Source organism: Capricornis sumatraensis, chromosome 3, assembly GCF_032405125.1.
Source record: "Capricornis sumatraensis isolate serow.1 chromosome 3, serow.2, whole genome shotgun sequence".
Classification (NCBI taxonomy): domain Eukaryota; kingdom Metazoa; phylum Chordata; class Mammalia; order Artiodactyla; family Bovidae; genus Capricornis; species Capricornis sumatraensis.
In genome coordinates this window covers 42,126,501-42,154,236 of record NC_091071.1, presented here as the reverse complement: position 1 = coordinate 42,154,236, position 27,736 = coordinate 42,126,501, and the positions used below count along the sequence as shown (strand labels likewise).

Here is a 27,736-nt window from a genome sequence, read left to right as displayed (position 1 = left end):
GATTACATGCTGTATGTTGACAAGCTGTATATTTCCATTTACAGGACATTGTTAAAAAAGAGAGAAGTACAGCGGTGTCAGTTTAGGGGATAGAGGGAGATGAGACTGCAAAAGGGCAGCCAGTGGGAGTTTTGGGGGTGATAGAGCTCTGTGTGTCCTGATTGTGGTTGAGGTTACACAAATCTATACATGTGTCAAAATTCACCGAGCAGCATACTAAAAAGATCAATTGTATTGTAGGTTGAAATAAAATTGAAAGGCATATCTGCCTCACATTGTTTAAATTATGACTTGGTGAGCAACACTGCAGAACCTAAAATCACACGATATTAGAAGGATTCTCTTCTGTTTATTTGCCACTTCCCCAGATTTTCAGAAACCAGTCAGTACCTCCCTCCCCAGTTCCCACCAGGCAAGACCATGCATTGTTTTCTTGGAGGAAACCCAGGGATCCTAGAGCCAGTGTGTGCATTGGGCAGGGGGGAGGTGTCATGTGAGTCCAGCCACAGCCCAGCCCAGCAGTAATGGGGCCAGCAGGGGCACGGGCCAGTCAGGAACCGGACAGTGTATGGGCACTCCTCTGGCGTCTCCCATTCTGGGATTCTGAAATGGACAAGAAAATGCAGCACTGGGCTGCAAATGCAGGATGACCTCCTGGGCTGACTGGGCCCCTATCTCCCCTGGAGTCTGGTCAGGCCCAGCAAGGGTGGCCGGAGCGATAGCCCCTCACCCCACCAAGCCCACCAGGCCCTAACCGCCCATGGTCACTGGATCTGATAAGAGATCCACACCCACGGCTCCCTCCCCTCCCCCAACGATGACCACAGCGTGGCCCCCACCCTGGCTCCACGTATATAAGCGGACCCTGGGGACTGAGCACCAGGACACCAGTTCTCAGCGCGCCCAGCTCCCACTCAACCACCACCATGTCTCTGACCAGAGCTGAGAGGACCATCATCGTGTCCATGTGGAGCAAGATCTCCACACAGGCGGACGTCATTGGCACCGAGACCCTGGAGAGGTGAGCACCAGGTGGGCTGGGGTGGAGCCTGGAGGAGACCGTGTAGGTCAGTGAGGAGAGTGAGTGAGGAGGGGTCAGTGAGGAGGGGTCAGTGAGGTGGTCAGTGAGGGGGTCACTGAAGATGGTCAGTGAGGAGGGGTCAGTCAGGTGGTCAGTGAGGGGGTCACTGAAGATGGTCAGTGAGGTGGGGTCAGTGAGGTGGTCAGTGAGGAGGGTCAGTGAGCATGAGCCGGTGAGGAGTGTCTCGGTGGTCAGAGGCAGGAGGAGGAGGTGATGGGGGCGGTCTGAGGGTCACCTGTGTCTCTCGGGGCCCAGCACCCGGGTCCCCACAATCACGTGGAGGGAGGGAGGCAGGGAGGGAAGGAAGGAATGACCTGGAGACAGGCGGTCAGGGTGAGGTGGCCGGGCCGTACTGAGCAGCGGCTACCCCAAGAGTCACCCAGAGCGGTCACTAAGTCGCCCGCCCGCCCGCAGGCTCTTCTCCTGCTACCCCCAGGCCAAGACCTACTTCCCGCACTTCGACCTGCACTCGGGCTCCGCGCAGCTGCGCGCGCACGGCTCCAAGGTGGTGGCCGCCGTGGGCGACGCGGTCAAGAGCATTGACAACGTGACAAGCGCGCTGTCCAAGCTGAGCGAGCTGCACGCCTACGTGCTGCGAGTGGACCCGGTCAACTTCAAGGTGGGCGCGGGGCCCCGGGGGCGCGTTTTCCGGGCTGGGGTCCCGGAGTCCCGGGGGCGGGAGGAGGTCTCTGTGGGCGGGTCCCGGGGCGGGGTGATGTCTCTATGGGCGGGGTTTGGGGCGGGGCGAGGCCTCAGGGCGGGACTGCTTCTGGGGCCGGGGTCCCGGGGGCGGGACGAGGTCCCAGAGGCGGAGCTTCGTCCCGGCAGACAGCACTGACCGCTCTCCCTCCCTCCCCAGTTCCTGTCCCACTGCCTGCTGGTCACGTTGGCCTCGCACTTCCCCGCCGACTTCACGGCCGACGCGCACGCCGCCTGGGACAAGTTCCTGTCCATCGTGTCCGGCGTCCTGACGGAGAAGTACCGCTGAGGCCGCCGCAGGACCCACAGGACGGAATGGGCCCCCGGATGCTCTAAGGAGTCTCACACCCCACCCCACGCCTTCCCCGAGAAGGGCCAATAAACGAATTAACGTCCACTTTGTCTCTGTGGTCACTGGGCCACTGTGGGTGGGGGTGGCAGAGATGGAGGGAGGGTGCAGGGCCTGCCTGGGTTACACGGGAGGCCTGCAGGCATCTTTGCACTGACACCCTCTGTCTGAGGGCAGAGATCAGATCAGATCCTGGGGAAATGCACTTTCTCTTCTGCAGAAAGGGCGCCTCTAGGCCCCTTGGGGATGGGGTGGGAGGCAGCCCTGGAACCCAGCTGGCAACCTCTGGCTGTCTCTGGGGCTTCTGATGGTATACTCTCTTCTTCTGGAATTTATACTGTTTCCTGATTTATGCCTGATTTCAGTAAGAGAGGAGGGCTGAATATATTCATTCATTCATCCACCCATTCATTGCTCCATGAAGCAATCATTTATGAGCCCATAAGAGGCCCACGAATCTTTCTAGGCCATGAATACGACCAATTAAATCAGCAAAGCTCTTGACTGGTGGAGCTGAGTCTAGTGGGGGATACAGATCAGACACGGAAAAGGGAAAGAGGTTCAACCTTGCTCATAACAAGAGAGATGCAAAGTAACACTAAAAATTTCACTGGGATCCATTTCCCCGCCCCCCTCTTGATAAACAAAAACACAAGACTTTGACCATACTCTGCTGGCAGCCCCCCTACAACGTGGGTGGGAGTAGAACACAGATGTATAGACCCACTGGGGCAGCTGAGTTTGCTATAGTCTGGAAAATAGTCCATAACGATTCAACGACAGAACAAACCATGAACATCCACACCACAGGGAACTGGGAAGGGAAAAAAAAAATGACAATTTCTTATGATGATTGTGACATGATAGCCAGGATTTACAGAGTTAAAAAGAAAAAGAAATGAAAAAGTAGATTGGTATATGCATAGCATGATTTTTTTTTTCTATGAGGAGGGGAAATTCAAGTATGTGTGGGCACACATGCATGTGAGTGGTTCATTGACCTCTGTGTGCCCTTGCAAGTGTTCATCTGTTTGTGTGTGTTTGCGTATTTTTGCAAAAAGCAACTATGGACAGATAAACTGGAAATGATTACAAATGGCAACGTGAATGGGGTTGAAGGCATGCTCCTCCAAGCCTAACTCTCTTCACTCTCTTGACCTTGAATCATGTTAAATCATCAAAAAGAAAATTTAAAAGAGCAAAAAATAAAAACATCAAAATAAGAAAATAAGTTACATGAAACTGGTTGAGGATGTAGTAATCTAACGATCAGGAAAAAAGAACTATTCCAAGTGACTTGTGAACACAGTACCTTGGCTATGCAAAGAATCTCTAATATTCAGTAACTTATTGTTATTACAACACAGATACTGTGAGTTCATAATCTTGTATTCTAAAACATTTTCAAACTGTCAAAAAAAAACTGCAAAAATAAGACAAAGATGGAGAAATAGGAGTGACTGCTAGTGGGTATGGGGTTTCATCAGGGGATGATGGAAATATTCTAAAATTGTAATAGTTGCACAATTCTGTGAATGTATTAAAAATGAACTGTTATGTTTTAAGTGGGTGAATGGATGGCATGGGAATTATATCTCAGTCAGTCAGTTCAGTTCAGTTGCTCAGTCGTGTCCAACTCTTTGCAACACCATGGACTGTAGCACGCCAGGCCTCCCTGTCCATCATCAACTCCCAGAGTTTACTCAAACTCATATCCATTGAGTCAGTGATGCCATCCAACTGCCTCATCCTCTGTCATCGCCTTCTCCTCCCAACTTCAATCTTTCCCAGCATCAGGGTCTTTTCAAATGAGTCAGTTCTTCGCAGAAGGTGGCCAAAGTATTGGAGTTTCAGCTTCAACATCAGTCCTTTCAATGAATATTCAGGTCTGATTTCCTTTAGGATGGACAGGTTGGATCTCCTTGCAGTCTGAGGGACTCTCAAGAGTCTTCTCCACCATCACAGTTCAAAAGCATCAATTCTTCGGTGCTCAGCTTTCTTTATAGTCCAACTCTCACATCCATACATGACTACTGGAAAAACCATAGCCTTGACTAGATGGACCTTTGTTGGCAAAGTAATGTCTCTGCTTTTTAATATTCTGTCTAGGTTGGTCATAGCTTTTCTTCCAAGGAGCACATGTCTTTTAATTTCAGGGCTGCAGTCACCATCTGCAGTGATTTTGGAGCCCCAAAAATAAAGTCTATCACTGTTTCCACTGTTTTCCCTTCTATTTGCCATGAAGTGATGGGACCTAATGCCATGATCTTAATTTTCTGAATGTTGAGCTTTAAGCCAACTTTTTCACTCTCTTCTTTCACTTTTATCAAGAGGCTCTTTAGTTCCTCTTCACTTTCTGCCATAATAAACCTGCAAAGTATGCTAATAAACTTCTAAATACTCATCAAGATTCCCCAGTTTACAACTTGTCTTCACTTGCTCTTTCTTTCTGAGTCACCTGAGAGTAGAATGCAGGCATGACTCCCTTTAATACTCTCAGCATCCCTAAACACCTGTAGATTTCCTAAAGTCAACAAGAACACTTACCTGCATAGCCAGAGAACTACCACCAAAATCACGAGATTGTGAAATGAAAGTTGCTGAGTCATGTCCAACTCTTTGTAATCCCATGGACTGTAGCTTGCCAGACTCCTCTGTCCATGGAATTCTCCAGGCCAGAATACTGGAGTGGGTTGCTGTTTCCTTCTCCAGGGAATCTTCCTGAGCCCAGAATCAAACCCAGGTCTCCTGAATTGCAGGTGGATTCTTTACCACCTGAGCCTCTAGGGCACCTGCATAGGCAGAGAACTACCACCAAAGTCAGGAGATTAACACCAGTCCAAATCCATCAACACAGATCTCATCACACACTGTCCTTCCCAAGAATGGCCTTTACTTGTCAACATCAAACGTCTCATTTAGTCTTCAGCCTGACTCTTCAGTCTCTCTTTGCATGATCTTCATATTTTTGTGGACGTTTTGGGATTTTCAAAAAATATTTGCTATTTTATTTATTTGGTTTTTAGTTGTGGCATGTGGGATCTAGTTCCCTGATCAGAGATCAAACCTGGGCCCCCTGAACTGGGAGTGCAGAGTCTTAGTCACTGGACCAATTTAGGGAAGTCCCTGAATTGTGTGTGTGGGGGTTCTTCAGTGTCTTAATATGAAAAGAGTTGAGTATGACATTGTCAGACAGAAAAATTAATATTTTTCTGAATAAAAGCCCGAAGTCAGGATACATGCACAGCAGATACATGCACACCAGGCTCCCAGCACTTGTGTATAATTAAAGAAATTTTTAACTTAAAAAAGTCAGTAACAGAGGATACAGATGAAAAAGGCAGCAATAACACCAACACTGGAAAAGTGGGAAAGGGAGCAAGACTTTCTTGGGGGCTTGCCCCAACTGGAGAGCTGATCGGTCTCAGGGAACTTCAACATTTGGATGGACTCGAAATGCAAACCTAATCTCTCCAATCAGGGTCTTGTCAGAACCAATAATCCTTTTCCCTGAGACCCTATATAAAGAACTCTAGTCCTCACATGACGGGGAGCCTAAGCAAAGAACCCTCATTTTTGACACCACTTGGGATAGATATCGGGCCCCAGCAAATAAACTACCACCTCCCAGACAGAAGCCCAGGAAAGCTGCCATGCTCAAGAAGCTGCTTCAGGCTCTAAGATTTGGGAAATCTACACCAGCTGCTAGCTTAGCTTCTGGGGAAGATGTTGGGGTTCCATGGAAAATAAGTGCAGAGCGTTCTGACACTCTTTCTGACCACTGAGGGACCTAGAAAATGACCCACTCCCACCCTTCAGGGAGTTACCTGGCCATGGCAAGTCTCTCCCAGCCCTCAAGCCACCAAACCTGCAAAACTAACCCATAAAGTAGCAAGGGCTTGAGGAGGCAGAACTGCTGGCCCAGCCCATACCGCCTTACCTACTGGTGAGCAAAGACCGGCAGCTAGAATGGGGAGCCACAAAGGAGGAGGTCTAGGCAACAGGATCCCCCAACTACCCCACGGCTTTCTCCTGACTCTGAAGCAGCCACGATGACGGGCCCAGAAAACCCACACACCTCACTCCACATGACAGACAGCTTAGACCTCAGAATTACTGCCGTGAAGAGCAACAGGGTCTCTCTTTGTTGAAAGTACAACAAAGGAAACTCTTGAGAAAACTGGGAATGGGCCTGGAGAAAATAAGAGCTTTGAGGTCTCTGGCACCTTCCCTGAAAGGAAAAAGTTCATCCAAGTAGGAAAGTCAGGGTCTTTCCCTGCTTTGTGTTCCTGGCTAAACTCAAGACTAAGAAAATCCCCTGGACTTGCAGCATCAGTAAGTATCCAAGGGCCCCACCAGCACACGCCGCCCCCCACCAAGGTTAGCCTCTGGCATGTGAAATGCCCAAGAAATTGCCTTCTAGTCCAATCCCCACTGACCTCAACCCAATGCAAAGGGCATCTGCCTGTGGTTCCCACCTCTCCTCAGAGAAGAGGATCCTAGCAGAGCCTCCAAGGTACAGTCAGGTGCCAAGGAACACAATGCCACACCATCTATCAGGCCAGGGCATGGACAGCCAGCTTCAGATCCAAAAGAGAGAGGCTTAGTGTAATAACCAGTGTCATTACAGCAGGAAAGTAGAGGGCAAGTGGTGAGAGGGGCTCCTATGGGCACACCTTCCCGGGGACACAGTTCCTGTCAGTTGCCTCCTCCTGCAGGAACATGTGTAGGCAGCGTTCGTTCTGAGCTAGTGGATGCCCAGCATCCATCCAATTTATTAGCAATTCTGCTAATAAACTGTTTTAGATCCTACCTCCTTTCTTCAATAAAGGACTCCTCAAAGACTCTTTCATTTCCTCGAAAAGGGAGCTGCTATTTCAAGACTTTCCCATGCAGTGGTGGGACTATTAATACAATCGTTCTCTCTTGCTCCAGCTCATTTTTTAGTCACTCAAAGTTACTGCAGCACTGTCATACACAGGACTCCTTCAGTTGAAAACAGGTAGTTTTGTCCACATGTAAATCTCGAAGGTGGGTGAAGCAAGCACAGCCCAGCCCTACTGTCTGTGGGGTAGATGTTGATACCCAGAAAGTTACTTAGCAGCCTATAAGCGTTGGTCAGTTCCTGCAGCTTCAAGTTAAGGCTCCAGGTGTTAGCTACTGCCAAGTCTGACATCTTTCCAAAGGAGAGACCTGGACCGGGGGCTTCATTGTGGTTTTGATTTGCATTTCACAAACAAGTCGTGAAGTTGAACATCTTTTCATGTATTATTCTCTTGGCAGGGTGGATAAAGTCTATTCAAGTCCCTTGTCCATTTTTCATTGGGTTGTTTCTTTTTGTTGTTGAGTTGTAAGAGTTATTTCTACATTCTGGATACAGTTCTTTATCAGCTATGTGGTTTGCAAATATTTTCTTCCATTCTGTGAGTTGCCCTTTCACTGTCAATAGCTTTTAACCTGACCTAATCAAGTCTTTTGATTTGACTTCCAGGGAACAGGAAACACACGGACAAAGCAACCAGCTAAATAACACTGCAGGGAAACTACTGGAGCAACCCCAAAATGAAATATTCTGGAAGTCAGTAGGCCTGAACTGTTCTGCAGTCATTGATAAGGAACAGTGGGTATGGAGTGGAGAGCTTCTGGAAGAAAAAAATGAATAGACAACTGAAAGCTACATAAGAACCTGGGTCGGATCCCAACCTAAACAAACTGAACAAATGTGGGGGATGAACAGGGAATTTCAACGCAAAGGGAAGCTCACTTAGATTGAGGATAGGCTTGTGGTTATTTATATAGAAAGTGAAGTCGCTCAGTTGTGTCTGACTCTTTGCGACCCCATGGACTGTAACCTACCAGGCTCCTCCCTCCATGGGATTCTCCAGGCAAGAGTATTAGAGTGGGTTGCCATTTTCCTTCTCCAGGGGATCTTCCTGACCCAGGGGTCGAACCCAGGTCTCCCGAGTTCCAGGCAGATGCTTTAACCTCTGAGCCACCAGGGAAGCCCATTTATATAGAAGGATCTCCTTATTCTAGGAGATTTGTGCTCAAGTTTACACAGAGACATGATGTCATCACATGTGTCCACAGGGTTTAGAAGAAAAAGAAAACACATTGAGACACATCCCCATATACACTGACAACACAGATGTTAGCAATGATTGGTCTGGGTGGAGGGAGCCCAGCGGCTCAGCATGCTGTTCGTGATGTGTTAGACCTGACCTCAGCGCGCTCCCCGCCTGTCACTTCACCCTGCCGCTGGCCTCCTTTTTGTCTCCCAGAAGATGACGGAGGCCTGGGCCCTCTCAGGGCCCTTGCACCTGGTGTCACTCACTCTCTTCCCCAAGCATCTTGTGGTTGATTCTCCCAGCTCCTTCAAATACTCGCTCAGAATCCCCTTCTCAGCACCATCTTCCCCACCGCCTTATCTAAAAGTATAACCCCTCTGAGCTCCACGAACAACACTTCCCTGCTCTCTCCTTTCTGATGGCAATGCCATCTGTCTCTCTCCAGCCAGAGACCACCTGGAACACAGCCATGGCCAGAGTTGGGTCTGTTAACTCACGGCCACAGAGAAGACCACGGCCGTGGGGAGCCCTGTATCTGGGTCAGAGGACTGAGCCTGGGCTCAAGGAAGCAGGCTAGCTCTGGACTCAGTAAGTCTCATCTAGAAGATAAGCAATACTGTGACTGCCAGTGAAGCAGCAGCCGCTCATCAGCCAGAACAGGGGGCCGTTGGGATGTTCTCTTGGTGGGAGTGGCCCCTGTTTTCTCTGTCTGGACAGTGCTTTTCTGCCTGGAGCATCGCAGTTACAGTGGCCAAGTCTGATGTCATGTCCCACAGAAATGCACAAGCGTCATGGAGAAAACCCAGGCATCCGGGGAAGCCCTTCTTCTCACGGCATGTTTACCTGCTGCCCTCGTCCTGTTCTGCACACCTTCCTCAGCAGGAGTGTCTTCTTGTCCTGGGCTGAGCACCCAGCAGTTAGCAGTGGTCTGGCACTGGTTAGAAGGTCATATATCACCCATGAGGAATGCATGGAGCTTCTGGGCCTTCACAAGCTTGCCCAAGGCAGCACCTGCTGCTCGCCTACCTTTAGGGTCTGGTCAGGGCTGCAGACCCTCTCTTAAGGGAGATGCCTCCTTCCCTTCCTCCAGGGAGGACTCTGACAAGAGGGACTGCTTCCCAAAAGCGTGGCTATGGGGTGTGGACCCATGCACCTCACTGTCCTGGAGCTCCTAGGAGCTGGGTCTCGGGCCTCAGCGGAGGGGAGCGGCCTGAGTGTGAGGAGTCTCTCCTCTGAGGCTCGGGCCTCAGCCCCAGTGAACTTTGTGACCACAGCTGCCTCCCCGCTCTCTAGGCCTCAGCTTCCCCATGGGGCCAGGAGACCCTGGGAACCCTTCACGTTCTGAAGAACTGGCACCGTTTGCGCTGGTGGGCCTGCTGTTCTGTGGGGACAGGAGCCAGCCCCCTTGTCCACCATCGGGCAGGCCCCTGCCAGCCATCCTTGACCCCCAGCCCTGAGCTCAGCTCACCCAGGAGGAAGGGCAGGCAGCAGCATTCATTCAGGGAGACGGTGGTTAGCGCACGCATGGCACTGAGGCACAAAGACCCCTGGGTCACTAGATAGTTCTTTACGGGGAGCCAACTTTAGGCTCCTGACTGTCCAGGAGGCTTCACAGACCAGGAAACAAAACCAAAACAAAATTCCCTCCCTTTCTGAGCTTATATTCTAGTGGGTACTAAACACCTGTTTTTCTGTGGAAAAAAAGAAAAGTGTAGCAAGCTGGAGACTGGACAGGCCAGGTGGGGGAGTTGCAGTTTTAAATGGGGTGGTCAGTGTGGGCCTAGTAACACGGTGACATCTGAAGGAGGACCTTCCCGGAGGGAGGCCTGGGGAGGATGGAGCAGGCTAGAAGGAGGCAGCGCGGGGCCTGGAGGAGGACAGAGGAGGGAGGCAGAGCTCGGGGCAGGGACCCTTCCCTCACAGAAGGTCGGAAGCCACAGCAGGGCTCAGGGGTGAGAAATGAGGGTCGGACAGGCCTGGGGTCGCTGGTCTGAACCTCAGGAAGGAAGGATGGAGCAGCTATCTCCAGGAGGGATGGGAGGCAGGGGAGGGGATGTGAGCCTGGGCAAGGGGTGGGGGTGTCTCCAGGGCATAGGTGGAGGTCGGTGGCACCAGGGGGACTAAGGGCAGGACGGAGGGCGGTTAGGATGGGGACGGAGCCAGGGCCCTCGCCCCCCTCCATTAAAATCAACTTCCTAGACAAAAGTTTGTGGGGTCAGGACACAGACTACCCAGGAGAAGAAAGAAAGGCAAGAAAACAGTGGGGCGAAGCGCGTCTGAGCACCACCTGACAAAGGCTGAGAGAAGGAGCAGTCAGCCATGGCCCCAGCCCAGAAGGAGGGCTCTTCCTTCCTGCCCTCAGGCCCTCCCTGGATTCATCCCAGCCTTTCGGCCTGCAGGCCCCCTGCCCCGGCCTGAGTTTCTGGGGGCTGAAGGTGGCAGTTCCAGGCTGGGGTCCTGCAACCAGGTTCTAATCCAGTCTGACTTACTTTGCCTGCTCCTTCCCCCGTCACCTCCCACACCCACACAGGTCCACTGCACCCCTGCTTACACCTGGTACCCTCCATTCTGGCTGGAGACCCCCGTGCTGGGGAATTCCCACGATAAGGGGCTGGCAGCCTCCTGTGGTCCCTGCCCTCTCCAGCCTGGAGCCCAAACGTCACCCCTGTCCCCACTGATCCCAGTCCTGGACCGGAAAGGAAATGGTTTCTGCTGAACTTGACCTCCTCACAGTGACCGCCACCACACTGGGCTGTGAAGGATGCTCACAAGGAGGCTCAGGTGGTTAAGCTTGGGACTGAAGTCTAAGCTTCAGAGTGAGCTTCCCAGACAGTTGGTTCAAGTTCACCCTCAGGGCCAGCTGTGCTGGGCACACTCTTGCTGGCCCGAGAGACTAACAGTGAAGAGAAAAGCATCAGTACACTGCAGGCAGTTCAGGGAAGTCAGCTAAACAAAGAAATACACAAGGGTGAGTGGTGACCCAGGAGTCTGTGTTCTTCCTCTGTGTTGTCGGTAGGAACAGGAATCCTGACCGTTAGGGAGCCTCTGAGGACAGGACGCTGGCGGGTCCGCGGCGCGGGGTTGTCACTCCACTGGTGGCTCACTCCCAGGAAATGGATAAAGAAGGGTCACCTGCACAGGTGAGGAGGACAGAAGGGAGCTTTCGCTTTTTAAGCTGTGCTTTTTCCAGGGCTGCTGTTACAAATAATATGTATAATTTGAAAATTCTTAAAATATTAATTGAAATACATGCAGAAAACATGTGTTAAAGAAAATGTAGAAAAAAGACCCTGAGTGTGTGCGGACAGTGCATATGTGTCTGGAGACTGATTGTATGTGTGTCAAAAAAAAACCAAGTTACAAAAATACACCCTGAACCCATTTGAACACTGAAAAGGAATAAACAGATTCTAACTGTCATGTGGGAAAATGCTCGTCCACCCCAGGTAATAAAACCAGGTGTCCCTACACACATTATTAACACCACCCACAATCCAGAGTTGGAACTGGCCAGCATGTGAACATGGGCTCCCTTGGCACAGCGCTGTGGATGGGGTGTTGAAGGGGGTCAGCCCCTTCTCTAAGCACCCCTGCTGCTTCCTCTGCGGCAGTGGACAAGGGGGTGGGGGGACACATGAGAGGAGCAAGACTCCAGAGGACCAAGGCCTGGGCTCTGGGATGGGGGATCCCGCGGCTCAGACACAGAGACTGGGGCACGGTGCCAGGCCGTCCACAGCTCAGCTCCACCTCATGGCACCTGGTGGTTCCAGGAACCTGTGCTCAGGAGAAGCCCCGTGAGAACATGCAAAACCAAGCAAGCTAGAACTCCTGCAGTCCCATCACCTGGGGACAGTTGTTTACCAGTCTGCTGCCTTCTATCCATCCCTTTCTTGCATTTAAATAATATTGGGGGGACTTCCCTGGTGGTCCAGTGGCTAAGACAACATGCTCCCAATGCAGGGGGCCCAGGTGTGATCCCTGGTCAGAGAACTAGATCCCACATGCAACAGCTAAAGATCCCATGTGCTGCAACTAAGACATGGCACAGTCAAATTGAAATATATCCATATATACTACAACGAGCTACCACCGCACACCGGTCAGAATGGCCATCATTTAAAAGTCTACAAATAAGTGCTGAAGAGAGTAGAGAAAAGAGAACTCTCCCTCACTGCTGGTGGGAATGCAAGTTGGTGCAGCCACGATGGAAAACAGTACACAGGCTCCTCAGAAAGCTAAACATGGATTCCCATATGATACAGCAATCCCATTCCTGGGCATATATCCAGACAAAACTATAATTCAGAAAGATACATGCACTCCTATGTTCATAGCAGCACTATTCACAATAGCCAAGACATGGAAAGGACCCAAATGTCCACTGACAGAGGAATGGATAAAGAAAATGTGGTATATACATACAATGGAATACTACTCAGCCATGAAAAGGACAAAATAATGCCATTTGAAGCAACATAGATGCAACTAGAGATTACAATACTAAACAAAGTCAGTCAGACAGAGAAAGACAAACAGCATATGATATCACTTATATGTGGATTCTAAAATATGCCACAAACAAACCTATCCTGGAAAATGAAACAGACTCATAAACAGAGGACAGACTTGTGGTTGTCAAATAGGAGGAAGAAAGGGGGAAGGAGGGACTGGTAGATACAAACTATTACATATAGAATGGATAAACAACAAGTCCTACTATATAGCACAGGGAACTATATTCAATCCCTTGGGATAAATCATAATGAAAAAGAATATAACAAAGAATGTATATGTGTGTATAACTGAGTCACTTTGCTGTGCAGCAGAAATTAACAGAACCTTGTAAATCAACCATGTGCTGTGCTGTGCTTAGTCGCTCAGTCGTGTCCAACTCTTTGTGACCCTATGGAGTTTAGCTTGAGAGGTTCCTCTGTCCATGGTGATTCTCCAGGCAAGAATACTGGAGTGGGTTGCTATGCCCTCCTCCAGGGGATCTTCCCAACCCAGAGATCAAACCTGGGTCTCCTGCTTTGTAGGTGAATTCTTTACCATCTGAGCCACCAGGGAAGCCCAAGAATACTGGAGTGGGTAACCTATCCCTTCTCCAGAGGATCTTCCCAACCCAGGAATCGAATCAGGGTCTCCTGCATTGCAGGCGGATTCTTTACCAGCTGAGCTATGAGGGAAGCCCAAATTAATTGTGGTATATCCAATTTCTTCCCCTTCTTATTAAAAAAATCCTATCTTTCAAAAGAGATGTGCTTATAAGGAAATGTTTATAAGAATTTAAAAATTTTAATTAAGCTATAATCTGTTTAATTATACACACACACACACACACACACATATATATATACATTCGTTGCGAGAACAAGGAACCCATGAAGCACATAGAAATGGTTGCCTTGGGGAGGAGGAGGGGATAAGCTAAGAGGGTAAAGCAGGTGAGGACACCAGCTGGGATGGAAACCTGGGAGGGAAAACTGTGGGTTTCTGTGCCCCAGGCACTGCATGAAGGGCCAGCCCCTCCCCTGGGTGCCAGCTGGCAGAGGCCCCCACCAGGCATCTGGGGGCCTGTGGGTGGAGGAGACCTCAGAAGGAGCCTCAGCCAGGTGAGGAGGGGGCTACAGCAAAGGCTGGAGAGGGCCAGAAGCCAAGACTGTTACTCCCACCTTGTGACAGCTGGCTTCATTTTTCTCATCAGGTGGAGCCGCAGAAACTTAAAGTAAGAACACAGAGCGCTTCTGGGAGGGATGCCCCCCAGGTCATCCTTCCCTCAGAGGGACAGGCAGGTCAGGGACAATTGTTATGGAGGCTGGGCCCTGGGCTGGGTGGACACACGGACCCTCGGCCAGGCCAGGGCCCCTATCTCCCTGTGACCTGCCCTGGCTGTGGCTCTGCAGGGGCAGCCGAAATGACAGCCCCTCAGCCATCAAGCCCACCAGGCCCTGACCACCCGCTGTCACTGGAAATGATAAGAAACCCACCCCATTGCCCCCTCCCTTCTCCCAGTGATGACCCTGGCCCCAACCCTGGTTCCACATATATAAGGGGACCCTGGGGGCTGAGCATCACCAACACCAGTTTTCAGTAAGTCAAGCTCCCGCTCAGCTGCCACCATGTCTCTGACCAGGACTGAGAGGACCATCATCCTGTCCCTGTGGAGCGAGATCTCCACACAGGCACCAAGACCCTGGAGAGGTGAGCACCAGGTGGGCTGGGGTGGAGCCTGGAGGGGACCTTGTGGGTCAGTGAGGTCAGGAGTCAGTGAGAACAGGGGTCAGTGGGAGGGGTGACTGAGGAGGGTGAGTGAGGAGGGACAGTGAGGAGAGTGAGTGAGGAGGGGAGAGTGAGGAGGGGAGAGTGAGGAAAGTGAGGGAGGAGAGTGAGGGAGGAGAGTGAGTGAGGAAAGTGAGTGAGGAGAGTGAGTGAGGAAAGTGAGTGAGGAGAGTGAGTGAGGAGGGGAGAATGAGAGTGAGTGAGGAGAGTGAGGAGAGTGAGGAGAGTGAGAGGAGGGGAGAATGAGAGTGAGTGAGGAGAGTGAGGAGAGTGAGGAGAGTGAGTGAGGAGGGGAGAATGAGAGTGAGTGAGGAGAGTGAGGAGAGTGAGGAGAGTGAGTGAGGAGGGGAGAATGAGAGTGAGTGAGGAGAGTGAGGAGAGTGAGGAGAGTGAGTGAGGAGGGGAGAATGAGAGTGAGTGAGGAGAGTGAGTGAGGAGAGTGAGTGAGGAGAGTGAGTGAGGAAAGTGAGTGAGGAGAGTGAGTGAGGAAAGTGAGTGAGGAGAGTGAGTGAGGAGGGGAGAATGAGAGTGAGTGAGGAGAGTGAGGAGAGTGAGGAGAGTGAGTGAGGAGGGAGAGTGAGGAGAGTGAGTGAGGAGGGAGAGTGAGTGAGAAGGGAGAGTAGGGAGAGTGAGGAGGGTGAGTGAGGAGAGTGAGTGAGGAGGGAGAATGAGGAGGGAGAGTGAGGAGAGTGAGTGAGGAGGGAGAGTGAGTGAGAAGGGAGAGTAGGGAGAGTGAGGAGGGTGAGTGAGGAGAGTGAGTGAGGAGGGAGAATGAGGAGGGAGAGTGAGGAGGGGAGAATGAGGAGAGTGAGTGAGGAGAGTGAGGAGAGTGAGTGAGGAGAGTGAGTGAGGAGAGTGAGTGAGAAGGGAGAGTGAGGAGGGAGAGTGAGGAGGGGAGAATGAGGAGAGTGAGTGAGGAGGGAGAGTAGGGAGAGTGAGGAGGGTGAGTGAGGAGAGTGAGGAGAGTGAGTGAGGAGGGTGAGTGAGGAGGGAGAGTGAGGAGAGTGAGTGAGGAGGGTGAGGAGAGTGAGTGAGAAGGGAGAGTAGGGAGAGTGAGGAGGGGAGAATGAGAGTGAGTGAGGAGAGTGAGTGAGGAGAGTGAGTGAGGAGGGAGAGTAGGGAGAGTGAGGAGGGGAGAGTGAGGAGAGTGAGTGAGGAGGGAGAGTGAGGAGAGTGAGTGAGGAGGGAGAGTGAGGAGAGTGAGTGAGGAGGGAGAGTAGGGAGAGTGAGGAGGGAGAGTGAGGAGGGGAGAATGAGAAGAGTGAGTGAGGAGGGAGAGTAGGGAGAGTGAGGAGGGAGAGTGAGGAGGGGAGAATGAGGAGAGTGAGTGAGGAGGGAGAGTAGGGAGAGTGAGGAGGGTGAGTGAGGAGGGGAGAGTGAGGAGAGTGAGTGAGGGTGATTGAGGTGGGGTCATTGAGGAGGGGTCAGTGAGGAGGATCATTGAGGTGGTCAGTGAGGGGGTCACTGAAGATGGTCAGTGAGGAGGGTCAGTGAGCATGAGCCGGTGAGGAGTGTCTCGGTGGTCAGAGGCAGGAGGAGGAGGTGATGGGGGCGGTCTGAGGGTCACCTGTGTCTCTCGGGGCCCAGCACCCGGGTCCCCACAATCACGTGGAAGGAGGGAGGCAGGGAAGGAAGGAATGACCTGGAGACAGGCGGTCAGGGTGAGGTGGCCGGGCCGTACTGAGCAGCGGCTACCCCAAGAGTCACCCAGAGCGGTCACTAAGTCGCCCGCCCGCCCGCAGGCTCTTCTCCTGCTACCCCCAGACCAAGACCTACTTCCCGCACTTCGACCTGCACTCGGGCTCCGCGCAGCTGCGCGCGCACGGCTCCAAGGTGGTGGCCGCCGTGGGCGACGCGGTCAAGAGCATTGACAACGTGACAAGCGCGCTGTCCAAGCTGAGCGAGCTGCACGCCTACGTGCTGCGCGTGGACCCGGTCAACTTCAAGGTGGGCGCGGGGCCCCGGGGGGGCGTTTTCGGGGCTGGGGTCCCGGGGGCGGGAGGAGGTCTCTGTGGGCGGGTCCCGGGGCGGGGTGATGTCTCTATGGGCGGGGTTTGGGGCGGGGCGAGGCCTCAGGGCGGGGCTGCTTCTGGGGCCGGGGTCCCGGGGGCGGGACGAGGTCCCAGAGGCGGAGCTTCGTCCCGGCAGACAGCACTGACCGCTCTCCCTCCCTCCCCAGTTCCTGTCCCACTGCCTGCTGGTCACGTTGGCCTCGCACTTCCCCGCCGACTTCACGGCCGACGCGCACGCCGCCTGGGACAAGTTCCTGTCCATCGTGTCCGGCGTCCTGACGGAGAAGTACCGCTGAGGCCGCCGCAGGACCCCTAGAACAGGCTTCGAGCCCTCCTCTTCCCCTGCACCCTACTAGTGTTTCATAGGGACCCCCAATAAATGGATGAGGATGGAAGGAGCCTGGTCGTGCGTTCTCAGTATTGGGGGAAAGAGGGAAGAGTGACGGGAGAGAATGAGGACTTGGCAGGAACGCAGCCCAACACGGTGTCACCCCCCAGCCTGGAGTGACTCCAAGGGGCGCTTTGGAGCGGTCCTTGGCCTGCAGAGCCCAGAGTAGCGACCGGAAGGAGCAGGGCAGCCCAGCGCCGTCCACGCCGCGTTCTCTGGTCAGACCTGCACTGGGACCTCTGTCCCAATCCATGTCACCCAGCCTGTGGCTTCACTCGGCGCGATGGGTACGCGTCGGGACTCAGACTACTTCCCTCAGAGCTTGTCATCCCAGCTCACGGCTGCGAAGACCCCTGAAACCTCCTGGCCCCTCAGATTAAGGGGGCTTCCAGCCCCACGTTCTTTCTCCCTGTCCCTCCATTGGCTCTGTCTGGCGGAGCAGTAACTTTGCCTTCAGAGGAATAATTGCAGATCCCTCTAAAGTCTGCAGCAAAGGCACCCACACACGGCGTGATTTAGTTTCTCCGCGGCGAGGAGGACCTGGGTTGGCGACCTGGGTCGCCAGGTTCTCGCCGCGCTCCTGAAGATAAGGGCGGGCGGGGCGCCAGAGGGGGTGCCCGCTATAAGGAGGCCGGGGCAGCGGGTGCGGCCCCTAAAGCACGCCACGCCAGCGCCATGCTCAGCGCCCAAGAGCGCGCCCACATAGCTCAGGTCTGGGACCTGATCGCCGGCCACGAGGCGCCCTTCGGGGCGGAGCTGCTGCGCAGGTGGGTTGGGGCGGGGTCTCCAGAATCGCTGGGAGGAGGAGACCAGGGTGCTGGGCCTGAGTCCCGGGTTGGTGGCGAGTCTGAGCGGGTTTTCCCGGGGTCTGGGCAGCGCAGACGCTGGAGGGACCGTCCTCCCCACATCCCTGCTCCCGCAGGCTCTTCACTGTGTACCCTAGCACCAAGGTCTACTTCAGACACCTGGGTGACCAGCCAGACGAGGTGCAGCTGCTGAGCCACGGTCAACGCATGCTCCAGGCGGTGGGCGTGGCCGTGCAGTACATGGACAACTTGCGCGCAGTCCTGAGCCCGCTTGCGGACCTGCACGCACAAGTGCTGCGCGTGGACCCCACCAACTTCCCAGTGAGCCATCCGGGGCGCAGCAGGGCTCGCGGCGCAGCCGAGGCGGGCGGGGAGGCGTTCGGGGAGGCGCCGGCGAGGACAGGGCCTTTCTCACCGGCCTCTTCTCCGGCAGCTGGTGATCCAGTGTTTCCAGGTGGTGCTGGCCTCCCACCTGCAGGGCGAATACACGGTGGAGATGCAAGCGGCGTGGGATAAGTTCCTGACGGGCGTGGCCGTGGTGCTGACGGAGAAGTACCGCTGAGTTCCGTGCCCCGCGGGTCTAGGTCTGCGAAATTCAATAAACAGGCCTCAATAGGCTGGAACCTGCGCAGTGTGGTCTTTGGGGAGCAGACGAACTGACGTCGAAGTCGCGGGGCGGAGAAGCTCCGGGTCCTGAGGGGGGACTCCTGGAACCGTAGGGCGCAACCCCGAATCTTTGCTGACAGTGGAACCAGGGGCCCAGGAGCGGGGCCTCTGGCACGCAACACAGCCTGAATGAGGACATTTCCAGGGCTGACAGTCCTGGGTCTGGAACGCACCTGGCACCCTGAGACAGTTGCCCTCCTGGGGCAGCGGCATGTGGTGGGCCCATCGAGTACCCCCTTTTGGCATCGCGGCTGCCAGACCGTTGGCTAAGCACGTCCTCATTCACTCTCATTCATTTCCATCACTAGCTTCCTCAGGAACTGCAAGTGTCAATCTTCCCCTCCTTAACACACTGTAGCAGCACCGGAGACCCGCAGCCAAGTTTCTGGCCTGAGGTCAATCAGACTTGGTGGCCCAGGGATCCCTGGACCCTCACCTCTGTTCCTCCCCCATTTCCTCCTCCAACTCCAGTGCTCAGTCTGTGGTTGCCTGGCCCTTGGCCGAATTAGCCTCTTCCTCTGAATCTCCTGGGGGCAGGGACACATTCCTAGTCCACATAGACACACTGTGTGACACAATGCATGTCCCTAAGCAATCTGAGCCTTGTGCACCCTACCAAAAAGTCCCCAACTTCACTGGGTCTTTGAAGTGATTTTTGAAATAATAATTCTAAGGAAGGCTGGTTGCCTGGCAGGCCCGAGTCTACCCAACCCCCACCCCAGCTCCAGCACTCTTGGTCAGCCTCTGAGGCCCCTGGGGCATAGCGCCCCATCTTACACACAGACAGACAGACAGACACACACACTGTCCATCTCTCCTCGGCAGTACTGGAGCAGAGATCTTAGCGATCAGTCCAGAGCCTTTGCAAAGACAAGAGCCCAACCCTCCAAGCTCTCCAGACTCTGAATGAGGATGGTTCCCTGGATGACAGTCTCGGTTATGTGCAGGGCTGGACAGTCAGTGACCAAGTTCGAAGGGGGATGCTGGACACTAATCCCTCACCCAGACTGGGCAGAACCCCCTTCGGTCCATGCCCTTTAGAGCGAAAGCAGCTTGCTTCACTTCGGAAAAGATTGTGCTCCTCTCCCAGGCTGGCAAACGGAAAACTCAGTTCCAGGGGGTTTGGGTGGCTCAGAAAAGTGTGTGAGCTGTTCGACCCACAGGACCAGGGTAGAAGGTACCATAAATAGCTGGATTGCAGCCAAAGAGGGACAGAAAAGGGGCCACCTTGGGACCCCGACACCCTACACCCTCTCCAGACCCACCTTTCCAGGCCTCCACCTCCTGGCCCCGCGCCAGCCAATGAGCGCAGCGCGGGCGGCCGTGCCCCTGGCGCCGGGCGCATAAAGCCTCGCGCACTCGCAGCCCCGCACTCTTCTGGTCCCGACCCAGACTGAGAGAGAACCCACCATGGTGCTGTCTGCCGCCGACAAGTCCAATGTCAAGGCCGCCTGGGGCAAGGTTGGCGGCAACGCTGGAGCTTTTGGCGCAGAGGCTCTGGAGAGGTGAGCACCGCACCTGCCCCGAGGGGACCGGGCCGCTCGCCGGGCGCGTCCTTGTCCCAGGCCGCTCGGCCTGAGCCCGGCTTTCCCGCCTCTTCACCCAGGATGTTCCTGAGCTTCCCCACCACCAAGACCTACTTCCCCCACTTCGACCTGAGCCACGGCTCCGCCCAGGTCAAGGGCCACGGCGAGAAGGTGGCCGCCGCGCTGACCAAAGCGGTGGGCCACCTGGACGACCTGCCCGGTACCCTGTCTGATCTGAGTGACCTGCACGCCCACAAGCTGCGTGTGGACCCGGTCAACTTCAAGGTGAGCTCGCGGGCCGGGCCGGGACAGACCTGGGCTAGCAGGGCAGAGAATGCGGCGGCGCCCCCAACCCAGATCCTGCCCCACTGACGTCCCCTCTCTCGGCAGCTTCTGAGCCACTCCCTGCTGGTGACCCTGGCCTGCCACCTCCCCAATGATTTCACCCCCGCGGTCCACGCCTCCCTGGACAAGTTCTTGGCCAACGTGAGCACCGTGCTGACCTCCAAATACCGTTAAGCTGGAGCCTCGGCGACCCCTACCCTGGCCTGGAGCGCCCTTGCGCTCTGCGCACTCTCACCTCCTGACCTTTGAATAAAGTCTGAGTGGGCTGCAGTGTCTGTCTGTAGCCTCGGGTCTCTGTGTCCGCCAACCGGCCGGGGTGGGCGTGGTTCTCAGTCCCTAGGAGTGGGAGGGTGGAGGAGGGCGGGGAGCTAAGGCTGAGGGTCCCAGAATCTGCTGAACCAGGTTCCCCTCCTGGGAAGACTTCCAAGGGTTCTCTCTGAGGTGGGGAGTGCTGAAATAGCCACCCTGTTTTGAAATTTTTCTGATCCCCCTTAAACATAGATGAAAACAAAAAACAAACCACACAAAGAGGCTCTTCCTGTTGCAAAAGTAGGGGCAGGACAACCTCCAGGAGATTCCACTTCCTCCCAATCAGAGACAAGGGGGGTTGGAACAGGGGTTGCAGCCCAGGCACCCAGTCCTGGGTCACAGGAACTCTCTGGGGCGTTGCGGGGGAGGGGCAGTCAGTGAGAAGAGGGGCCTCGAGCTCGCTTCTGCCTTCAGCAGGCTCCTCCCTCCCTTGTCCCTGGAGTCAGCAAAACTCACCGTGCCCCCAGCCCTGCGTTCCCTAACCTCTAAGCCCCCTCCCCACATCCGGGCTCCTGGGGCTCTTGGCAGTTCTGCCTTGGTCCTGTGAGCAATCTTCAGAAAGGCTCTTGGACTCCACACTGGAACCTCGAACACCCCACCCACCCTGTAGCCCTTAAGGACCCAATCAGCGCCTCCAGCCCAGCCCCGCACCCCCACCCCTCCACCCTCATCTTCAGGGCAACTCCGAGTTGGATAAAAGGTGAGGAGGGTGGCGGGGCCACTGATGATTAGGTTCTTTTGGGGCAAGGACCTCTGAACAGCTGCGGAGTTACTTCCCCTCTAACCTTCAGTTCAGTTCAGTCACTCAGTAGTGTCCGACTCTTTGCGACCCCATGAATCGCAGCACGCCAGGCCTCCCTGTTCATCACCATCTCCCGGAGTTCACTCAGACTCACGTCCATTGAGTCCGTGATGCCATCCAGCCATCTCATCCTTGGTCGTCCCCTTCTCCTCCTGCCCTCAATCCCTCCCAGCATCAGACTCTTTTCCAGTGAGTCAACTCTTCGCATGAGGTGGCCAAAGTACTGGAGTTTCAGCTTTAGCATCATTTCTTCCAAAGAAATCCCAGGGTTGATCTCCTTCAGAATGGACTGGTTGGATCTCCTTGCAGTCCAAGGGACTCTCAAGAGTCTTCTCCAACACCACAGTTCAAAAGTATCAATTCTTCGGTGCTCAGCCTTCACAGTCCAACTCTCACATCCATACATGACCACAGGAAAAACCATAGCCTTGACTAGACGGACCTTACTCTTCCACTATCCCGCAGCCCCATTCACTTTTATTTAAATGTAGAAAATAAATGAAAAGTTAAAATCCACCTACGTTTTCACAAGGGACTTCCCCAGCAGCTCAGTGGTTTAAAAAAAAAAAAATCTGCCTGCAAAGCAGGAGATGCAGGTTCCATCCGTGGGTTGAGAAGATCCCCTGGAGGGAAATGGCAACCCACTCCAGTATTCTTGCAGGAAAATCCCATGGACAGAGGGCCCTAGTGGGCTACAGTTCATGGGGTCGCAAAAGAGTTGGACATGACTGAGCGACTAAACAACAACGTTTTCACACACGTGCACCTTTTTTATGTTATTCAAAAGAGTGAGAGAGTCCCTCCATCCTGTCTCCCCAACCCCCACAGAAACAGCTGAGGTTCAAAGTCTGGGACTGAGCCCACTGGCTCCTATTCTGTGCTGAGGGGATGCAGTTATGTCTATAACTGTACTTTTTTTCCCCAAAAAAATAGCATTCTACCTTATACATTTTTTCCTTCAACTTTTTCTTCTCACTGATCTGTGTCTCCTCTACCTATTTTCTGGCCAATTCATTCAGTTCTGTCTCACTTATTTCGATATTCCTGTTAATTTTCCGGTAAAATTCTTTGTCAATTGTTCTCATAAGTCATTTGTCTTTTCCTTATGTCTATGCTGGAGGTCTTCCCATTTTATGAATGTAAGACTTCTGCTGAGAAACGTTCAAGTCTTGCCTTGAAACGGCCGGGCTGCAGGAACCAGCACCTGGGAGAAGAGACTTGAACCCAGACTTGAACTCCTTGCAAATTCTGTAACCCGCTCTCAGTATCTGTTCCTTCCAAGACTGCCACTCAGTTGCACCCAAAAACTCTCTGCGGAAAGAAAGGAATCTGGAAGCGCCAAGGCTGAAGAGGAACAGGAGGGTTGGACGGGGTGGGGAGGAATTCGCTGATTACATGTGAACGGTGAGCCAAGTGTGTTGCGTCCGGCTGCCTCTGGCACGGACTAGGCGCACTCAGTCTCCCGTTCCTTCACTGATACTGCCCAAGTTTAAAATGCCCAGAGTGTGCCAAGCCTAGGTCCAGGGTGGGTAGCACGGGCTGACTTACTCCCTTCCGTTCTCAAGAGAGCTGGCGGACTCCTACAGGATGCAGGAGCGGGCATCTACCCATTCCACAATCCCGCCCCTGCCACCTGGCGCGAGGCTACCACGTCCGGGGAAGGTGGACGCAGCGGGCGGGAAGCAGACAGTGGAAGCAAGAACCCCCGGTCAGAGTCCAGGTCTGGGTGGGTGAGGGAAGCACCCATCTTCCGGCCGGGCGCAGGTCGGACTCCGCGCGCCCCCTGCGGTCCTGGTCCGGCCGCGCATGCCGCGTGCCAGCCAATGAGAGCGGCGCGGGCGGGCGTGCCCCTGGCGCCGGGCGCATAAAGCCTCGCGCACTCGCAGCCCCGCACTCTTCTGGTCCCGACCCAGACTGAGAGAGAACCCACCATGGTGCTGTCTGCCGCCGACAAGTCCAATGTCAAGGCCGCCTGGGGCAAGGTTGGCGGCAACGCTGGAGCTTTTGGCGCAGAGGCTCTGGAGAGGTGAGCACAGCACCTGCCCCGAGGGGACCGGGCCGCTCGCCGGGCGCGTCCTTGTCCCAGGCCGCTCGGCCTGAGCCCGGCTTTCCCGCCTCTTCACCCAGGATGTTCCTGAGCTTCCCCACCACCAAGACCTACTTCCCCCACTTCGACCTGAGCCACGGCTCCGCCCAGGTCAAGGGCCACGGCGAGAAGGTGGCCGCCGCGCTGACCAAAGCGGTGGGCCACCTGGACGACCTGCCCGGTACCCTGTCTGATCTGAGTGACCTGCACGCCCACAAGCTGCGTGTGGACCCGGTCAACTTCAAGGTGAGCTCGCGGGCCGGGCCGGGACAGACCTGGGCTAGCAGGGCAGAGAATGCGGCGGCGCCCCCATCCAGATCCTGCCCCACTGACGTCCCCTCTCTCGGCAGCTTCTGAGCCACTCCCTGCTGGTGACCCTGGCCTGCCACCTCCCCAATGATTTCACCCCCGCGGTCCACGCCTCCCTGGACAAGTTCTTGGCCAACGTGAGCACCGTGCTGACCTCCAAATACCGTTAAGCTGGAGCCTCGGCGACCCCTACCCTGGCCTGGAACGCCCTTGCGCTCTGCGCACTCTCACCTCCTGATCTTTGAATAAAGTCTGAGTGGGCTGCAGTGTCTGTCTGTAGCCTCGAGTCTCTGTGTCCGCGAACCGGCCCGGGTTCTGGTTGCCTCGGACCAAGGAGCTCTCAGGCAGAGAGAGAGAAGGGAAAAACTGGACGGAGGGGTGGGGGTGCAGCCCGTCCCACGGCCACTACCTGGGATTCTCTGGGCAGCCCTCACCCTCAGCCTGGAGTGATTTCTGAGTATCTTGGCCCTTCCCTGAATTCATCCCAGAGCCTTGCATGTTCATCACGGAGTTTTTTTTGCAAATGATCAATTTGTTGGCGGACCTCCAGTCAGGACTCGGAGCTCTCCCAGGCCTGCTCCCGGAGCTGGGTGGTGCAGAGAACACAGAGGCCCTCTGGGCGCCTCCCTCCCCACCAAGTGCCTAGAGGAAGCTAGGGGTGCATAGTGCCCTTATAGAGCAAGGCCAGGTCCTGGAGGCACATCTGTCACCTGGTACAACCCCCCCAGGACACCCACTGGGCCATTGAGGGTCTGAAGGCCTGATTTGGGGGGCCCAGCTCAGGATCCTGAGGCCTGCCCTGCCCTGCACTGCCCTGAGGCCCACTGACTCCCCCTGGCGCTGCTGTGGAGAGGAGAGCCAGGGGCAGGGCGCCTACACTCAGAGGTGCTTTCTTCCTGTGGAGAATGCCCCTAGCGCTTGTGGCTTGAGGTGTCCAGTCCTGGCAGTGGTCCAGCCCCAAGCTTTCAGCTTGGGAAGCAGTGTCCTTTCTTCCCTGGGCCCAAGAGTCTCTGTCAGAAAATGGATGGCAAGTTTCCTGCCTCAATGTGCTCTGCTTTTCGCATATGAGCTCAGTAAGAGGCAGTCTTCCTTATTTTATTATTATGCAAAATGAGAGCCTGCATTAAAAGTGGAAACAACCCAAATGTCCATCGAGAGATGAGAGGACAAACAAAATGTGGTCTAAACAGACAATGGAATGTTATCCAGCCATAAAAAGCAATGAAGTGTAAATACGAAAGACCATGTACTGCATGGTTCTATTCACATGAAATGTCCAGAATAGGCAAATTCACAGAGGCCAAGAGCAGACTGGTGATGTCCAGGGGCTGGAGGGCAGGCGTTATGGACTGACTGCTGATGGGGACAGCGTTTCTCTTTGGGATGATGAAAAAGTTCTGAAATTAGATAGTGGTGATGGTCACACAGTGGATATGATTAAAGTCACTGGATTGTACACCTGAAAATGGCTAAGACAGTAAATTTTATGTTATGCAAATTTCAATGCATTTTTTTTAAAGGATGTATAGTGATGCCTGGCACAGAATGAGTGCTACATGGGTATGAGCTATTATGTGGGGGATCTATCCTGTACTGTGCTAGGTCGCTTCAGTTGCGTCCAACTCTTTGCGATCCTATGGACCACAGCCCTCCAGGCTCCTCTGTCCATGGGATTCTCCTGACAAGTATACTGGAGTGGGTTGCCGTGCCCACCTTCAGGGGATCATCCTGACCCAGCGATCGAACCCTTGTGTTCCCAACACTCATGTCTCTTAAGTCTCCTGCATTGGCAGGTGGATTCTTTACCATTAGCGCCAACTAGATTTCTATTTGGGATAAGAAAGTTCTGGAATTAGTGGTGATGGTAACACATAGTGTGAATGTAGTTAAAGACACTGAATTGTACACCTCAAATGGCTAAGACAGTAAATTTTATGTGAATTTCAATGCATTTTTAAAAAAGGATGTATAGTGATGCCTGGCACAGAATGAGTGCTTTATAGGTATTGGCTATTATTTTTAGGATCTATCCTAGCCACTCTGAATGCTCATTGTCCTGAAAAGGGCATCTGCTATGAACCAGGAACAACCTTGGGAAGAAGAAACTGTTACTTTCCTTATATACCATAAATGAGAAAACAGACTGACGTTCAATGCCAAACTCCATGCTAAAATTCAGGGTCACCTAATATTGACACATACTAAATATTAGTTTCCAAAAATAGGGATTTCAGGGTCCAGGGCGATTGGGAAGGCCCCAGGTCAGAGCTGACGCTCCGTGATTTCCTAAACCCCTCCCAGCCGGATTCTGCGACCAGAGGCCCGGCGCCCCCCGGAGGCCAAGGGGACAGCAGGCCGAGAGGCGCAGGCGCAGGCGCATCCCGGGCTTCACCGAGAGGCCGAGAGCGCGGCAGGCTGGTCTCCGCGATGGTGCTGGCGCCGGCGGACCGCGCTGCAGTGCTCGCGTTGTGGCGGAAGCTCGGAACCAACGTCGGCATCTACACGACGGAGGCCCTGGAGAGGTGCGCACGGCCCCGGCGCATCAGGGCTCACCTGTCTTCAGCGCGCTCGGGGGATCCGTCCCCCGCCGTCCTGTCCCGGAGCCCTTCCTCCCCAGGCCCCGCCATCAGGACGCGCCTCACTCGCCGTTCCTCCCGCAGGATCTTCGTGGCCTTCCCTTCCTCCAAGACCTACTTCCTTCACCTAAACTTGAGCCCCGGCTCAGCCCAGGTCAGAGCCCATGGCCAGAAGGTGGCCAACGCGCTGATCCTGGCCGTGAACCACCTGGACGACCTGCCGCGCACCCTGTCGTACCTACGCGAGCTGCACACGCACAAGCTGCGCGTGGACCCGGTCTTTTTCAAGGTGAGCTCGCGGGTGGGGCCGACGCCCGTCGCCAGGGGAGGGGGCTCCCCCCAGGCAAGGGGTGGTGCACCGCGTGGGAACCACTCTGTATGTCTGCAGCTGCTGTGCCACTGCCTGCTGGTGACCCTCGCCCGGCACTACCCCGGAGACTTCAGCCCCAACATGCACGCTTCACTGGTCAGGTTTCTGAACCACGTGATCTCGGCGCTGGCCCCCAGCAGTGGCTAAATTGGGAGGGTGGTAGCTGGGGGCTCCAGTGTTTGAGTAAAGTCCGCAGACAGAGTCCCAGCTGTGCCCGTGTTCTTTTCTAGGGGCCTGACGAGGGTGGGGTGGCGGTGTGAGTGGGGGTGGGACGCCCCTCCCAAGGGGAGGCGGTAAGTCTGGACAAGAGGTCTCCACTCCCACGTGGTAAGCCGCGACTCACCATGCCTTTGAGCGTGGCCACTTGGAGGTGTCAGCTGGGGCTCTGGCCGCTCGGGACCGGACGTCACGGGCCCCAGGGGCCCTGCCCGGATCGTCTTCCCCGCTGCCGCCTTCAGACACCTCATATGCACCTAGTTAGTACCGCCCGGCACAGCTTGCGAGGAAATTAGGGACGGGCGCCCCTGCCGGGGTGGAGCGGGACTGCGCCTCCTGAACGCCCAGGGCACTTTAAGCAACCGGGAAGCTTGGGGTCAAAGGTGCCTTTGCCAGACTCGACCTGGTCGGAGGAGGTGGCGCCTGCAGCGCACCCTGCCCCGATTCCACACAGCAGACAGAACTCAGAGCGTCTTCCTTTAAAAATTTTTTCTCATGGAATCAATCACGGTTATGGCAGAAACTTCAAGAAAGGACTCTCAATTGCTGCACCTCAACTGCCCATGCCTTCCCATGGGTTCCGGCCATACATTGCTTAACAGCATGAATTATTCCTTCTTCACAATTTCACATACAGGATTCGTTCTTATGTGTATCTCAGCAACCTCAGCACGTTTTTTTTCTTTCCCTATTAACTCTATAATTTATTTTTTCACTTAAAGGAAGCACTTGAGGTCTTTGGTGCATTAATTCCTCTTAGGTACTGAGGCCACTATTCAAATAAGAGTCACTGTGAACACGAGTGCTGCGATACTAGGATAGTCCATCGGGTTCCAGAGAGGACCACTA

The 27,736-nt window shown here is 54.4% G+C and overlaps 6 protein-coding genes and 1 pseudogene across 6 annotated transcripts; 6 read left to right on the top strand and 1 right to left on the bottom strand.

The window, feature by feature from the left end:
• The first annotated feature begins 926 nt into the window (after positions 1–926).
• On the top strand, positions 927–2,069 carry LOC138075729 (hemoglobin subunit zeta). Its single transcript, XM_068967696.1, has 3 exons — positions 927–1,021; positions 1,496–1,700; positions 1,941–2,069. The coding sequence occupies exons 1-3, from the start codon at positions 927–929 to the stop codon at positions 2,067–2,069; spliced, it is 429 nt and encodes a 142-aa protein (XP_068823797.1).
• Positions 2,070–6,793: 4,724 nt separating this feature from the next.
• Positions 6,794–7,305, bottom strand: LOC138076221 (sorting nexin-12-like; annotated as a pseudogene).
• A 7,011-nt stretch (positions 7,306–14,316) lies between these two features.
• On the top strand, positions 14,317–16,784 carry LOC138075728 (hemoglobin subunit zeta-like). Its single transcript, XM_068967695.1, has 3 exons — positions 14,317–14,386; positions 16,194–16,423; positions 16,656–16,784. The coding sequence occupies exons 1-3, from the start codon at positions 14,317–14,319 to the stop codon at positions 16,782–16,784; spliced, it is 429 nt and encodes a 142-aa protein (XP_068823796.1).
• A 767-nt stretch (positions 16,785–17,551) lies between these two features.
• On the top strand, positions 17,552–18,244 carry HBM (hemoglobin subunit mu). The gene is made up of 3 exons (XM_068969615.1): positions 17,552–17,643; positions 17,799–18,003; positions 18,116–18,244. The coding sequence occupies exons 1-3, from the start codon at positions 17,552–17,554 to the stop codon at positions 18,242–18,244; spliced, it is 426 nt and encodes a 141-aa protein (XP_068825716.1).
• Positions 18,245–19,736: 1,492 nt separating this feature from the next.
• On the top strand, positions 19,737–20,474 carry LOC138075341 (hemoglobin subunit alpha-1). The gene is made up of 3 exons (XM_068967035.1): positions 19,737–19,853; positions 19,955–20,159; positions 20,265–20,474. Exons 1-3 carry the CDS (start codon positions 19,759–19,761, stop codon positions 20,391–20,393), a joined length of 429 nt encoding a protein of 142 aa, XP_068823136.1. The 5' UTR covers positions 19,737–19,758; the 3' UTR covers positions 20,394–20,474.
• A 2,765-nt stretch (positions 20,475–23,239) lies between these two features.
• LOC138075321 (hemoglobin subunit alpha-1) lies at positions 23,240–23,991 on the top strand. Its single transcript, XM_068967000.1, has 3 exons — positions 23,240–23,356; positions 23,458–23,662; positions 23,767–23,991. The coding sequence occupies exons 1-3, from the start codon at positions 23,262–23,264 to the stop codon at positions 23,893–23,895; spliced, it is 429 nt and encodes a 142-aa protein (XP_068823101.1). The 5' UTR covers positions 23,240–23,261; the 3' UTR covers positions 23,896–23,991.
• A 2,153-nt stretch (positions 23,992–26,144) lies between these two features.
• On the top strand, positions 26,145–26,818 carry HBQ1 (hemoglobin subunit theta 1). Its single transcript, XM_068967736.1, has 3 exons — positions 26,145–26,247; positions 26,386–26,590; positions 26,690–26,818. Exons 1-3 carry the CDS (start codon positions 26,153–26,155, stop codon positions 26,816–26,818), a joined length of 429 nt encoding a protein of 142 aa, XP_068823837.1. The 5' UTR covers positions 26,145–26,152.
• Positions 26,819–27,736: the final 918 nt, after the last annotated feature.

Excerpts from the sequence above, each read along its gene's own strand:
- LOC138075729 (XM_068967696.1), top strand. The coding sequence starts at position 927 with ATGTCTCTGACCAGAGCTGAGAGGACCATCATCGTGTCCATGTGGAGC. Across the intron at positions 1,022-1,495 it reads GGCACCGAGACCCTGGAGAG|GCTCTTCTCCTGCTACCCCC; the intron begins GTGAGCACCAGG and ends GCCCGCCCGCAG. Across the intron at positions 1,701-1,940 it reads TGGACCCGGTCAACTTCAAG|TTCCTGTCCCACTGCCTGCT; the intron begins GTGGGCGCGGGG and ends CTCCCTCCCCAG.
- LOC138075321 (XM_068967000.1), top strand. The coding sequence starts at position 23,262 with ATGGTGCTGTCTGCCGCCGACAAGTCCAATGTCAAGGCCGCCTGGGGC. Across the intron at positions 23,357-23,457 it reads GGCGCAGAGGCTCTGGAGAG|GATGTTCCTGAGCTTCCCCA; the intron begins GTGAGCACAGCA and ends CTCTTCACCCAG. Across the intron at positions 23,663-23,766 it reads TGGACCCGGTCAACTTCAAG|CTTCTGAGCCACTCCCTGCT; the intron begins GTGAGCTCGCGG and ends CTCTCTCGGCAG.
- LOC138075728 (XM_068967695.1), top strand. The coding sequence starts at position 14,317 with ATGTCTCTGACCAGGACTGAGAGGACCATCATCCTGTCCCTGTGGAGC. Across the intron at positions 14,387-16,193 it reads GATCTCCACACAGGCACCAA|CACTAAGTCGCCCGCCCGCC; the intron begins GACCCTGGAGAG and ends ACCCAGAGCGGT. Across the intron at positions 16,424-16,655 it reads TGGACCCGGTCAACTTCAAG|TTCCTGTCCCACTGCCTGCT; the intron begins GTGGGCGCGGGG and ends CTCCCTCCCCAG.
- HBQ1 (XM_068967736.1), top strand. The coding sequence starts at position 26,153 with ATGGTGCTGGCGCCGGCGGACCGCGCTGCAGTGCTCGCGTTGTGGCGG. Across the intron at positions 26,248-26,385 it reads ACGACGGAGGCCCTGGAGAG|GATCTTCGTGGCCTTCCCTT; the intron begins GTGCGCACGGCC and ends TTCCTCCCGCAG. Across the intron at positions 26,591-26,689 it reads TGGACCCGGTCTTTTTCAAG|CTGCTGTGCCACTGCCTGCT; the intron begins GTGAGCTCGCGG and ends GTATGTCTGCAG.
- HBM (XM_068969615.1), top strand. The coding sequence starts at position 17,552 with ATGCTCAGCGCCCAAGAGCGCGCCCACATAGCTCAGGTCTGGGACCTG. Across the intron at positions 17,644-17,798 it reads GGGGCGGAGCTGCTGCGCAG|GCTCTTCACTGTGTACCCTA; the intron begins GTGGGTTGGGGC and ends CTGCTCCCGCAG. Across the intron at positions 18,004-18,115 it reads TGGACCCCACCAACTTCCCA|CTGGTGATCCAGTGTTTCCA; the intron begins GTGAGCCATCCG and ends CTTCTCCGGCAG.
- LOC138075341 (XM_068967035.1), top strand. The coding sequence starts at position 19,759 with ATGGTGCTGTCTGCCGCCGACAAGTCCAATGTCAAGGCCGCCTGGGGC. Across the intron at positions 19,854-19,954 it reads GGCGCAGAGGCTCTGGAGAG|GATGTTCCTGAGCTTCCCCA; the intron begins GTGAGCACCGCA and ends CTCTTCACCCAG. Across the intron at positions 20,160-20,264 it reads TGGACCCGGTCAACTTCAAG|CTTCTGAGCCACTCCCTGCT; the intron begins GTGAGCTCGCGG and ends CTCTCTCGGCAG.